Raw genomic sequence first — 11,719 nt, forward strand, 5'->3', positions numbered from 1 at the left:
TAAGTGAAAGACTATTATTGAAATCTCACTTTCTATTATATTGCGATATAGCCAGCATAGACAGAAAAAACTTTTGTATTTAAGGTTTTCACCTATTGTACAGGGTGTTCCCAATATTCCGTGCTAAATGATATCAACTTCAAATTTAGCAGAGAAGTAAAAGTCCGTGTCCATTTTTAAACGGTAGAAATTGGTCGCTATCCAATTTTAGCAAGTATTTTTTAAAAATGTTTGAAAAAAATTTTTTTTGGTAAGTTTAGCTTTCAGAAAAATATGTTTTTATTCTTTAACCGACCGACGAAGAAGATACAGTGCAATAATATCTAAAGGACCCAGAAAATTGTTTTTTTACAGAGCAAATTATTAGCCGCAAATCAACAATCGTAAAAAGTATGGCTAACTGGTTCAAACGGTGTCTATCATAGGCCGCATCAAGACCTACAATTTTTATATTTGCAGTTTTCGTCTATCACATACGCATCGTTATTTCGGGCACTGTCAAGACGCTTGTCGTCACAGAGTTTCAGGTTTCGTCAATTATACGGGGCGCGAGATATTTGAAGAAATATCATTCGACAACACTATCACTGGTCTGCAAAAAAAATTTTTTTTCTCTCCTTGTTTTCACGCATGAATTCATCTTATTTTATGCTCTAAACACGGAATCTGATATACAAATAAGTACCACACGTAGGTTTTAAATTTAATATTTACTTCATCAAAAAACAATATTATTAAAGTATAAATTATTATAAGGAAATAAAAAAATGTGGCGGCTTGAGTTTTACAGTAAAAAATCCTAAATTATATTAACAAAACTAATAAATATCGTCAGTTATTTCATTAACTGGTGGAACTGGAGGTGGAGTGTCTTTATCACGAGGAATTGGTCTCTTTGCAGATAGGACGTTCGGATAAACAATCCTATCTTTATTTTTTTTTCGAGAATCCTCGTGTAACAGAAATAACAATCATTCTCATGATTTGGAGGCTCACTCCAAATCATTGGCATTGAAAACGGCATGGATTTGTGTGACTTTCTTCAAGCCAACCTCTCAACGTTCTTGAGCAGCTATTGCAGCACACTTTTGGCAACCGACTTTTATCTCGCTCATCGATAGAAAATCCAAAATATAGCTTATAAGCTGTTTTAACCAGGTCGGTCATGACATATCGCTGTGTTTTTAGTATGTATTCCCACAAATGTAGCAAAAACAATCTGAGGAATTTTTACAAGTCCGTGGCATTTTGTAACCTAAAATCACATAAAATTAATTTTAAAACAACTTTCAAACTTCTATTTTATATTTATTGGCTCTACTTAAAAAAAAATACTCAAACTACACATCAAATACTTAAATCCAATGTAGAGAACATGAACTTTATGCGAAACTTACCAAAATATTTGATATGAAAGGTAAACAATTAAACGACAAGTTTTCACTGAGCTGTTGTAGTGTCATAATGAATACTGCGCATGCGCATATTTACTACCATAAAAATCACCTTCCGCACTTCCCTCCTTCCTTTCTCTTACAACTCTCTGTGCAAATTTTAATATTTAGCGATGTTCGCTGTAACTTTGAAGATCGACGAGATGTGAAGGACATTTTATACAGGGTGCATGCACAATTAAATTACATCGATTTTGCGAAAGTTCCATAGTGGTCCACAGGAGCACGAGAGAAACACAATGTGTCCCTTTACCACACGAAGCCGCGAAGCTCTTTTCTTTTATAAAAAAAAAGCTGCTTCGCGCCACGCGCTACGAACTTGCCCCGACGATTTTTCGAAAGCAATCTTGTTTAGGCCTCAACACTCTAAACACTTATTAGTTCGCAACAAACAAGATTGTTTTTTTTGCGATCGACCCTCCACATTCCTTATTGACATATGATTTCAAGTGGCGTAAATTGATAAGACCAATAAAGTGCGATTCCATCATTAATTATTGCATTCGCGTTTACCGCTACAAAGTAACCATGTCTGCGTTTATGTTTTCGTTTGTTTTGCTGACATTACTCACCAAAGCTTCACCCGCGAGTGCAGAACCGTGCGTAGTAACCCAATTCGATGAAGTTGAAGCGGCCACCAAAACATGTTTAGATATTGTTCTCGACAACCTGTTCGTACCTGCCAACGTAACGCTGAAGCTCAACCTCACGGACGGCGCTACAGTCACTTTTAAAGGCAACATTACCTTCGGGTACGCTATCTGGGACGGCCCTTTGGTTACCATAAATGGGACCAGTATTACCGTCAAAGGGGCCGAAGGTATGTTATAGACCTATAAGTGCCAGACCAATAACTTGTTCTTTAATGCGAGAGTGTGATAAAATATAAATTATATTATAAATAAAAAACAACTTTAAGGTTATATCGTAAAGTTCAGGTACATTGCAATGATAGTTTAAAAAAAATCCTTTCGAAATTAGGGTAACACTAATTTGCACACAATAGAAAGACGAATTTAGTGAATGAAAGTAATGTGACTGCGGTATTACCAGAATAATAAATATAATAATAATAAAATATGATCATAATATACTTAGACCAGAAATATAATGCTATCACAACCGACCCCGTGATTAACTTTGCATGCTGTTTATTACTCCAAAACCGCAACGCCTTATAGAACACCCTGCCGAGCAGACCCTTACCCGTAACCGTTCCAGGACCGTCCGAGGAATTTATTTACCTACACTAACAATAAAACAAACAACAATAAAAAAGTTGTATCCCGGTTGGCAGTGAAGATACCGCCTGTATACTAGACTGTTTTGAGAACGGCACCTTTTGTTTTACGTAATTAGAGAGAACAAAGTTATGACAAATTGGTTAGTTCTCACATGTAAGCCTAGCTTTTCAGAGCCGGCAACACAAACAACCTTAACTATTACTAACTTTGTATTTTTTAAATTTTTGTAAAAAAAAAAACGATGATAAATTCCAATGCGACCAACTACACACAATCAAGAATAAAATTAATATAACCTAAACAGGATCTGTGTGCGACGGCCAGGGCCAGCTCTATTGGGATGGGCAAGGAGGCTGGTCGGGTCCGAAACCACAATTTTTTACCATTCAAGCATTTGGAGGGTCCGTTTTTAGAGACATCTACGTATTAAATTCGCCAATGGACGTCGTACAGGTGACCAACTCCGACGATGTCCTATTCACCAATTGGGTCATCGATGATTCCGTGGGTGATAAGGTAAATTAATATTTTTCGTTAGGTATGGGAACTCACTGAACACACACATTTCGTAAAATCGAGGTTTGATTTTCATTGATGAGATTATCGTTAAACAGTGTAATGATGATAAAATATTTTCTTTGAATATTCCATATTCCACTCGACACCAATGATAACAATGAAATCGAAAACCTATAGATTTCTACGTCAAGCAAAATTCTAAGTAGCTAACTTTTGTCGATAGCTATTTTCGCAAAGCATATTTCGGCGCGGACAAAGGCGGTTGCCACGGTTACGGACGGACAGTTGGCTCGCGCGGCATAATTAGCGCATTCACTAGATCTAGAGTCAGCAAAACTTTTCTCTAACAGAAACTTATTATTAGCGTTATGAGGTCTCTCATTTTTCTTTTCAATTTTGTTGATCTCATTATTGTGCCAAAACGGTCAAACGAGTGAGGTGAAAATTTTTATCTGAATGTATCGCATCAGGAAATTGAATGCTCAGTAAAAAAGGTCAGACTGAAAATTTTCATCAGATGTGCTGTTTCTAAGAAATCGAGATTTAAACATCAACAAGTGATTGCGATTTAACATTTTCATTTTGATATTTGGAGACTAACAAATACTAAGAACAAAGCCCTTACTTTCATCCCCACTTTAGGAAAGTGACAAGTAGATACGAATTCGTCTATATTAACAATGCTAATGTAAAAACTACAGCAACTACTGTAAGTAAATAATTTTCAATATAAATAATATATTTCTTATTATTAAAATTATTTTTAGTTGAAATTTGATTGCAGGGCGTGGCGCCGACTGGTAAAGAGGGCCACAATACCGATGCGTTCGACGTCTGGAATTCAACGAACGTTGAAATACGAGACTCTATAGTTTACAACCAAGACGACTGTCTGGCAGTTAGATGCGGTAAGGACGTACAGTATAATCACCGATCTATCGAAGTCATTAAAAATACTCTCGATCTGGTTGTGAAATTTAGCTACCGGATCTTTAAAGGTGACACAGGCAGCTAAAAACATTCCATGCAGCTTGCAACAAATTAAGCAGCACTGTCGATAACAACTACACTCTTTTGCGTTTTTAATTTAATCCTCTTTATTTTTCGGTTTTAATATTTTCCTCAGTCCTTTGCGTTTTTAATAATTTCTTCGGTCTTTTGAGTTTCAAATATTTTCCTTTTTATTTTACATTTTTAATAATTTCCTCTGTGTTTTGCGTTTTTAAAATTTTTGTCCGTTATTTTATGTTCAAGATGTGAATTTCAGCTACTGGATTTGCACGTAATTTCAAAATGGCTTGGTCGGCACAGCATATTTTCCTTTAATTAAAACATTTCATATTATAAACATTTGCCACTTATATTTTAAATAATCTTTCAAAGTGTGATTTTCTAGATATGTAATTACAAGTCGATATTATTCGCTTATTTGTCAATCATCAACAATATCGATCAGTACTTATAAATACATAAGAACCAAAAATTATGAACATTTAAATACATGAACGATATTTTTATTTGTTGTTCTGAATCCTAGAAATAACTATAATGACTTAAGTGTTCGTCTACATTGATAATAAAAGTACAGTGATGCCAAGTCATCTACCACATACTTCTTTTTTGTTTTATTATAAGAAATAGTATTGGTACTTAACATGCTACAATGTGTAGTTCAGTTCAGATTTGAATGATGTGTTTGAATGTTCGATTTTTTGTTCAGTTAATCAGTTCTGAATTCACGCGTTGGTCCTCGCTAATAGCATATTGGGTAAGCAGCATGGTCGATAACAATGACAGATTTTAAAATCCCACCACCACCCAATAGCAATCAAGGATGTCAACAAATCGATATGGCATTTTTTAGATTAGTGCTACCAACTGAATTTGGTGATAATGGTTGGTAGTACTGTTAATACCTCTTTGCACCATCTGCCATTTTTCGGTGAAGATTTTATATCTCAAGTTATACCGTTGAGCACCTTAACAGTTCAGGTTTTGATCGCCATATGACTCCATTTTTTGCCTTTCGTAGTAGTGTGACAGAGGAGGATTTAGGACAGTTTGACAGCATGCGACCTAGTTCTAAAACAGTGCCTTTTAATTTATTGATTTTTTTGATAGTAGTAGTTTAAATTAATTTTTTTAAAAGTATAAGCAAGGCTCGCCTGCTGTATTGTCGATGTTGTTTTACTATCGATCTTGAAAGTAATAAAAAAAATAAACGATACATGGCGTCGAAAAACGGTTAGGTAAAAAAAGACATCTTCAGAATTCTATGGCATGTTACCGAACAGGTTTCAAAACCACCTCGACGATACCACTATAGAAAGTAAAAAACATTTGTCTTCATTGAATAATAATAAGGTCGATAGATCGGTAGTTCTGCTATACCAGCCCTGGATTTGCTCCGCTCCTAATATAATGGTCAATTGAAGGTGCAAATGTTTACGTTCACGATCTTTTCTGCCACGGAAGCCACGGCTTGAGCATTTCGGTGGGATTTAGTAACGACTCAGTGCCGTTGAATACCTTGGAAAATGTCACGATCGCCGATTCAGTCATCGTCAATTCCGACAACGGGATTCACATCAAGACCCACATAGACGGTGGATACGGATCCATTAAAAATGTGACCTACAGAAATATCACGATGTCAGGTAAGATAGGTGGCGCTAGTATCTCCTGTATTTACAAAGTTCATGGAAAAAGACCATAATTAAAAATTGCGTTCCGCCCGTACTAGGTAGGTAAGAATCTGTAAATTTTAAAAAATGAATTTTTTTAAAAAAATCTTCCGCAGAAGAAACGCACACGTTTGGGTTATAGAAACCTCGACTTGGTTTGGTTTAAATACAGTTCAATTCAAGTTTAATTGTCAAAATATATCACCAACACTGGCTTCAAAATATGTTGGAATAGTTTCAGATCAAGAATGAATAGTTTTTTCTATTTTCGTAATAAATTTAACCTTCTGTGTAATTTTTTATACACCCTCGTATGATGTATGCTTAAATGTCATTCAATAATATGATACAGCAGTATACTGATAAGCCGTAAACAAAATATCCAAGTTTTATGTTATGCGATTGAAAGATAGATAATTATTTTCATGATAGACATAATAATTTTTATCTCCAAACAGCTCAAGGAAATTATAACGTGTATTATAATAAATTATTTTTTAATAAATTCATTTTAAAATTTTTCATTGAAACTAAAAATGTCATAATGTATAGGACATTACATTTAATATTGAAATACCCATCGCTCATTAAATATGTGATTTAAATATTTTCTTACTGCGACACTAAAGTGAACAGGTGCGCCGTCATGCGTGGATCCCATTTTGTTCCTAATTAAATTTGATACTTCTTCTGGCAATATTGGCAATTCCTCTTCTAAAAATCCGCGATAATTATGTCCATTTAGGCTTTCCGGCAGAAAAAGTAATTTCCAACAATTCCAGCCCAAAGCACTTACCGAAAACTATTCTCGATATTTAAATTCTACAACTCCGTGGGGGTTTTATCACCTCAAATATGGTTATTGTGTAAGTTTCTGATTAAATTAGCTCCATCTTTAAATAGTGGTTCTTTGTTAAACAAAGGAATACAAAAACATTGATAAAAATTAACACGTAAAGGAACATCTATGGGAAATTACGCTTGCACTCATTGCATGTGATATCCAAACCAAAACGTTCAGTTCAGTTCAGGATTCTCATTAATAGACTTTAAAAATGCTTCAATTTATGGAGTTCTTACAGTCCGATGGGCCCCTTTTAAATGATTATTTGTCCTCAAAGTACCTGTTTCAGGCAAACTTCCATGTACATTTGAAAATGTTCCCCTACCTGGCATGACTCTATTAGGAAAGCGCTCTTGATATAATCGCCTAGCTTCCGGTGCATTGCCATCAGACAATCGATACATACAATGCATATCTGCCAACTCCTGCTCATTAAACACCAAATTAATAAGACGCGAATAACTGAATTTAAAAACTGATGTCAAACAACTGTCAAACAACCGCATTGACGACAGAATTGATAATTCTTACGGGCACAGCCTACTACAATGATAAAAAATCATTAAAAAGATTTCAAAAGTTCACCTCGGGGTTTACGTGTTTCCTATTCGTACTTCGATTTTTTGAAGAATTTTAATAAAACAGATAGACAATTACTTAAGTAAGAAGTAATAATGATAATAATTCTCTGCTTGCCCCCATATTAACGACCATGCAGAAAAGTGGTTTTCATTTTTTTAACCGACAACAGCACAATTTCTTTAGAAATGATTGGAAGTTCTAAGAATAATTGTTAATTTAAGAGCAGTCAGTGGCGTGCCATCAATGCCTGCCAAAACAGACATGTCAAATTACGTAGGTCCGCCACTGGTGTATTTAAAAAAAAATGATACACTATATAATGTCTCTTGATACAGGCCTTGTATATTAATGCTGACTATACTTTTGAAGATAACATAAAAAAATATGTTGAAAATATGGGTCTAAGTCATTTCGGAACATTTAGCCAATCAATAAAAGCAACTATTTCAAATCCAAATAACGGGAGACTAAAAATATTTTTTTAAATTTTCAAATCTGTCACTTTTTGGGAAAATTCAACGCAGCATTTTGAAAATCAGTTAGAAAATAAAACCTCAACAATGTCGGTAGAATCCATTTGAAAGTAATATATCAACGTGTGTTTTAAAATGACACAAATTGACAGCTTTCTAAGGAAAGAATGTGCGGGAAGGCGACGTCCCGGATAGAGGGCCGTATGTGCCGTAGGTGCACGCGCCCCGTCAAAGGGTGCTATTTGAAAAAACTAGGTTATCCTAAAGAATCAATAGTTTATTACATTAAATGCTATTTCATATGACAAGTGAAGAAAAGTTTCATCTACAATCTTTTCCATAATCAGATGACCCGATAAATAGTCACAACCTCCTAGACACAATTTTCAAAAATTAAATAAAAATTTAAGAAAACAAAGACTGATTAGGTACAGGGTAGTTTGTGAACATTATTAAGGTTAGTAAACTTATAAATAAGTATCACCACCATTTTTGACATGGATACGATAATAAAGTGTTCAACATCCAAAATGGGCGCTGACAGTTTCTAGTTTGGATGAGGTATTTGCCGGCAGTGTTCTGTCACGACGCGCCCAGATAAAGTTAAGTGTACGGCATTTTTTCGTGTGTTATAATCCTTCCGGGGTCTTCTGACGATCTTTTTGGCTTTTAGACATGAATAACTTTGGCATAACGATCGAGCAGAACTATCAAAATCGAGCACCAGGCAGCACAGGGACCGCGGAGCCCAAAAACAACGTACCTATCAGCGATCTCAAAATGATCAACGTCACGGGAACCGTCGGCTCGAAAGCCGTCCCGATTCACATAGTGTGCGCGGAAGACGGTTGTTTCGATTGGTCATGGTCCGGCGTCAGCGTTACCGGCAAAAAATCGAACGACTGCAATTACGAACCGCAGGGATACAGCTGTTAGATTTTTAAGTTAAATCCCTTGGGTCGCTGGTGATTTCTGAAAAGTTACTTTGAAAACAGACTACGATGGGTACGTTTTAAGGATACCTACTCCGCTATACATAAATATTGACCAAAGGGGGGCCCAAGGTAGTACGGTTGGTCATCCTTCATATACGTATACTTCGACCAGAAATATGGTGCTTTTAAAACCGACCCCGGGATTAACTTTGCCTACTGTTCATTACTCTAAAACCGCAGCAGCTTATAGAACACATAGAACATTCCTAGGAATTTATCTACCTACACTGACAAGCGAGATATAAGTATGTTTCGAATACTTTTCGCAGACCAATTCTTGAAACCCGTACATAAAAAAAAGTGCAAAGTAACAATGTATTACGTTCTATTTCATTACATTTCTACATATTAATACACAAAACATTAAATATATTAATAATAAAGTATCAGTCGGTTCAAAAATCGTCACTATCGATAAATATTTTCTTCTTTTATTGCTCCTTTTTCACAGTTAGACCAGCTTTGTACTGATATTTTTGGCTACCTCTTGCCGCATTACGTTTATGGTACCATCACTAAATTTTGGTGCAGTTATTTTTTTCTATATGCGCTTTGAACTCTGACCAAGTCACCTTAATTGTTGTGCTATCGAATCGATTTGGTTTTAAACGGTCCATTTCTATAAATATTCGTTACGGTCCATTTCAGATCTACTGTAAAATACTTAAAACGTTAAACCAATAAATGTACTATATTTTTGGTCGTATTATACCCATTTGCGAGTCTTTTAGAGTCGGAAACGACCTAAAAATTGTGTATACCTAACCTATTTTTAAACAATACTTTCAATAACAAATTTTGCAAAATTTGATAGTAAATTTTGGCTAATTTGATTATGTTATTTGTATGTTAATTTTTGATTCTAATACAATTAAATTTGATTTCTTAATGTTCGTTTTTACTTTATCACGCTAAATACAATGTGCCCCAGATTAGTTCCTATTATACCTACAGCAAAAGTACGGGGAAACTGAGATTCACGATCGGTCAATTGGTTTGAAAAATGGCAGATTTCGTTTATCGCCAGTAAATCCAGAGCGGTTAAATTGACAACTGGCAGGGAGTGACATTGTTGAGACACTTTTTTAAGACGGGTAAGATAGCGTGTTTTCATGGGTGGACAAAGTGACCAACAAACAAGTACCGGAACAATGCAAAAGCATTTATAAATAATGGCCACCATCAAGACAAGAAAAAATGGATAACTTAAACACATTATGAGGACCGAATATATATAAGGGTTTCTAAAATCTGTTCTCCAAAGGAAAGTCTATGACAAAAGAGGACCAGGAAGACAAGGAATATACTCATTCTCAAAAACAACAAGCCAATTATTTAAAGCAGCCGTGAACAAAGAGGTTATCTGAAGAACATATGACAATCGCTTCACGTTATTAATAATTTGTCGATATATTTTGAACTCTGGGGCATGCGCGGGGTCCATCATTAAGATATCCATAAATATGGAATGCATAACATTTTCGAAATATATGTATCGAAATGAATACCAAATGCAAACATTCTTTTTTATTACATTATGACCATTAATATTATTTAAAATAAAACCAGTACTATTTATTCATAATGCTCTCCACAGACCTATTTGCATTAATATAAATAAACAGAAAAATTCGCAATGAGAGTTTTTTAATTCATAGATACACACATTGCTTACGTAGCAAATTGCAAAATATGAACATTTTACAGCAAAAAAATATTGATGACGATGATACATTCAGATGATTCAGATGATACATTCAGATAATAGCAACTTGCAGAACATATAATTCGTAAATTAACAAACTCTTTTTTGCAGTTGTTAAAACAATCGATGAATAAATTGCCCAAAGTAAAATTGTGCCTTTTGTGTGCAAATATATGTTATCGGAAAGTATTTTGGTTTTAAAATTAAGTTTGTTTGTAATTTATACAAAATTAAGAAATAATTTTTAGGACCTTCAAGCTTATATTATTGAGTGCTATAGCTATAAAAGAATATTTTTTTTTATAAATATTAATTTTTCTATCACTGTTGGGTTAGAAAAAAGAGTTTTTCTTTTTTATGTCACCGATAATCTATTAAAGACATTTGGTACAGATTAGAATTCTGGGGACTGGAGGTTTTTCATGGGGTCGTCCGAGAGCAGTGTTAAAGCTGTTCTTTTTGCACAACCCAAATGTTCTTGTTTCTGTACCGGTTGCTCATTCTGTGCAGATGAAAGAATGGAACTGTTGCTTGAGAAAATCAAATAGTACAATGACTATCGATGATTTGTGGTGACTTAAAAAAAGAGTCCGGATTGTCGTATTGGAGGCTTTTTGTAATAAAAGAGAACTCCACTACAAGTCCTTTATTTAATCTGCGTCATGAGGTTCGGACATAAGCGCGCGAGATGCCAGGCCGAGAGTCCCACATTCTAACCTCTCTAGACCATAGAATAAGAACACCACATACCACCACACCCCACCACAGAACAACCCCGATGCAACACGGATATTCGGAGGTTTTTTGTGTGAGTGGGACAGTAGAAACAGACAGCAAAATTGGGTAAAAAAGTACTGGCGAAAAAGAGCTAATTTAACTCCGGCATCAAAAAACATTTTTTGCGATAGTTTTATTGATCCACGAAAAATTGTTTTTTTTACTCCCGTCTGTAAAATATCTAATTACACACCGATCTAGCTGGCGGCAGACGTCACTTTACCACGTCAGTTTTCCCACTTCGGACATTTCACACACTACAAAAACTCAAAAGCAATGCTTTATTGTCGCCTATGCAAGTAGATTGAGCCGACCATAGATTCAAATTTAGGTCGAATGCGCCAGACCGTCTGCCATTCAAGTGAAGTATAGTAAGTAACATGCACAAAATAACGCTCAATCACTATGATACGGAATAATAGGATAGGATAAGATAAGATTT

The 11,719-nt window shown here is 35.1% G+C and overlaps 1 protein-coding gene and 1 long non-coding RNA gene across 2 annotated transcripts; one reads left to right on the forward strand and one right to left on the reverse strand.

Annotated features, from left to right (window-relative positions):
• Window positions 1–691: 691 nt before the first annotated feature.
• On the reverse strand, window positions 692–2,163 carry LOC132707184 (uncharacterized). The gene is made up of 3 exons (XR_009619720.1): window positions 2,027–2,163; window positions 1,398–1,969; window positions 692–1,255 (listed from the first exon to the last, which is right to left on the reverse strand). It is a non-coding gene; the product is annotated as an uncharacterized LOC132707184 (long non-coding RNA).
• Window positions 1,963–9,684, forward strand: LOC132707183 (polygalacturonase-like). Its single transcript, XM_060678926.1, has 5 exons — window positions 1,963–2,274; window positions 3,003–3,214; window positions 4,002–4,125; window positions 5,653–5,874; window positions 8,474–9,684. The coding sequence occupies exons 1-5, from the start codon at window positions 1,983–1,985 to the stop codon at window positions 8,734–8,736; spliced, it is 1,113 nt and encodes a 370-aa protein (XP_060534909.1). The 5' UTR covers window positions 1,963–1,982; the 3' UTR covers window positions 8,737–9,684.
• The last annotated feature ends 2,035 nt before the right edge of the window (window positions 9,685–11,719 follow it).

Source organism: Cylas formicarius, unplaced genomic scaffold (assembly GCF_029955315.1).
Source record: "Cylas formicarius isolate icCylForm1 unplaced genomic scaffold, icCylForm1.1 PGA_scaffold_9__14_contigs__length_23061073, whole genome shotgun sequence".
Taxonomy (NCBI): Eukaryota; Metazoa; Arthropoda; class Insecta; order Coleoptera; family Brentidae; genus Cylas; species Cylas formicarius.

Bases quoted from the DNA above. Each gene is read 5' to 3' on its own strand.
- LOC132707183 (XM_060678926.1), top strand. From the start codon at position 1,983: ATGTCTGCGTTTATGTTTTCGTTTGTTTTGCTGACATTACTCACCAAA. The intron at 3,215-4,001 runs GTAAATTAATAT...ATTTGATTGCAG, and splicing joins ATGATTCCGTGGGTGATAAG to GGCGTGGCGCCGACTGGTAA. The intron at 4,126-5,652 runs GTAAGGACGTAC...GGTCAATTGAAG, and splicing joins CTGTCTGGCAGTTAGATGCG to GTGCAAATGTTTACGTTCAC.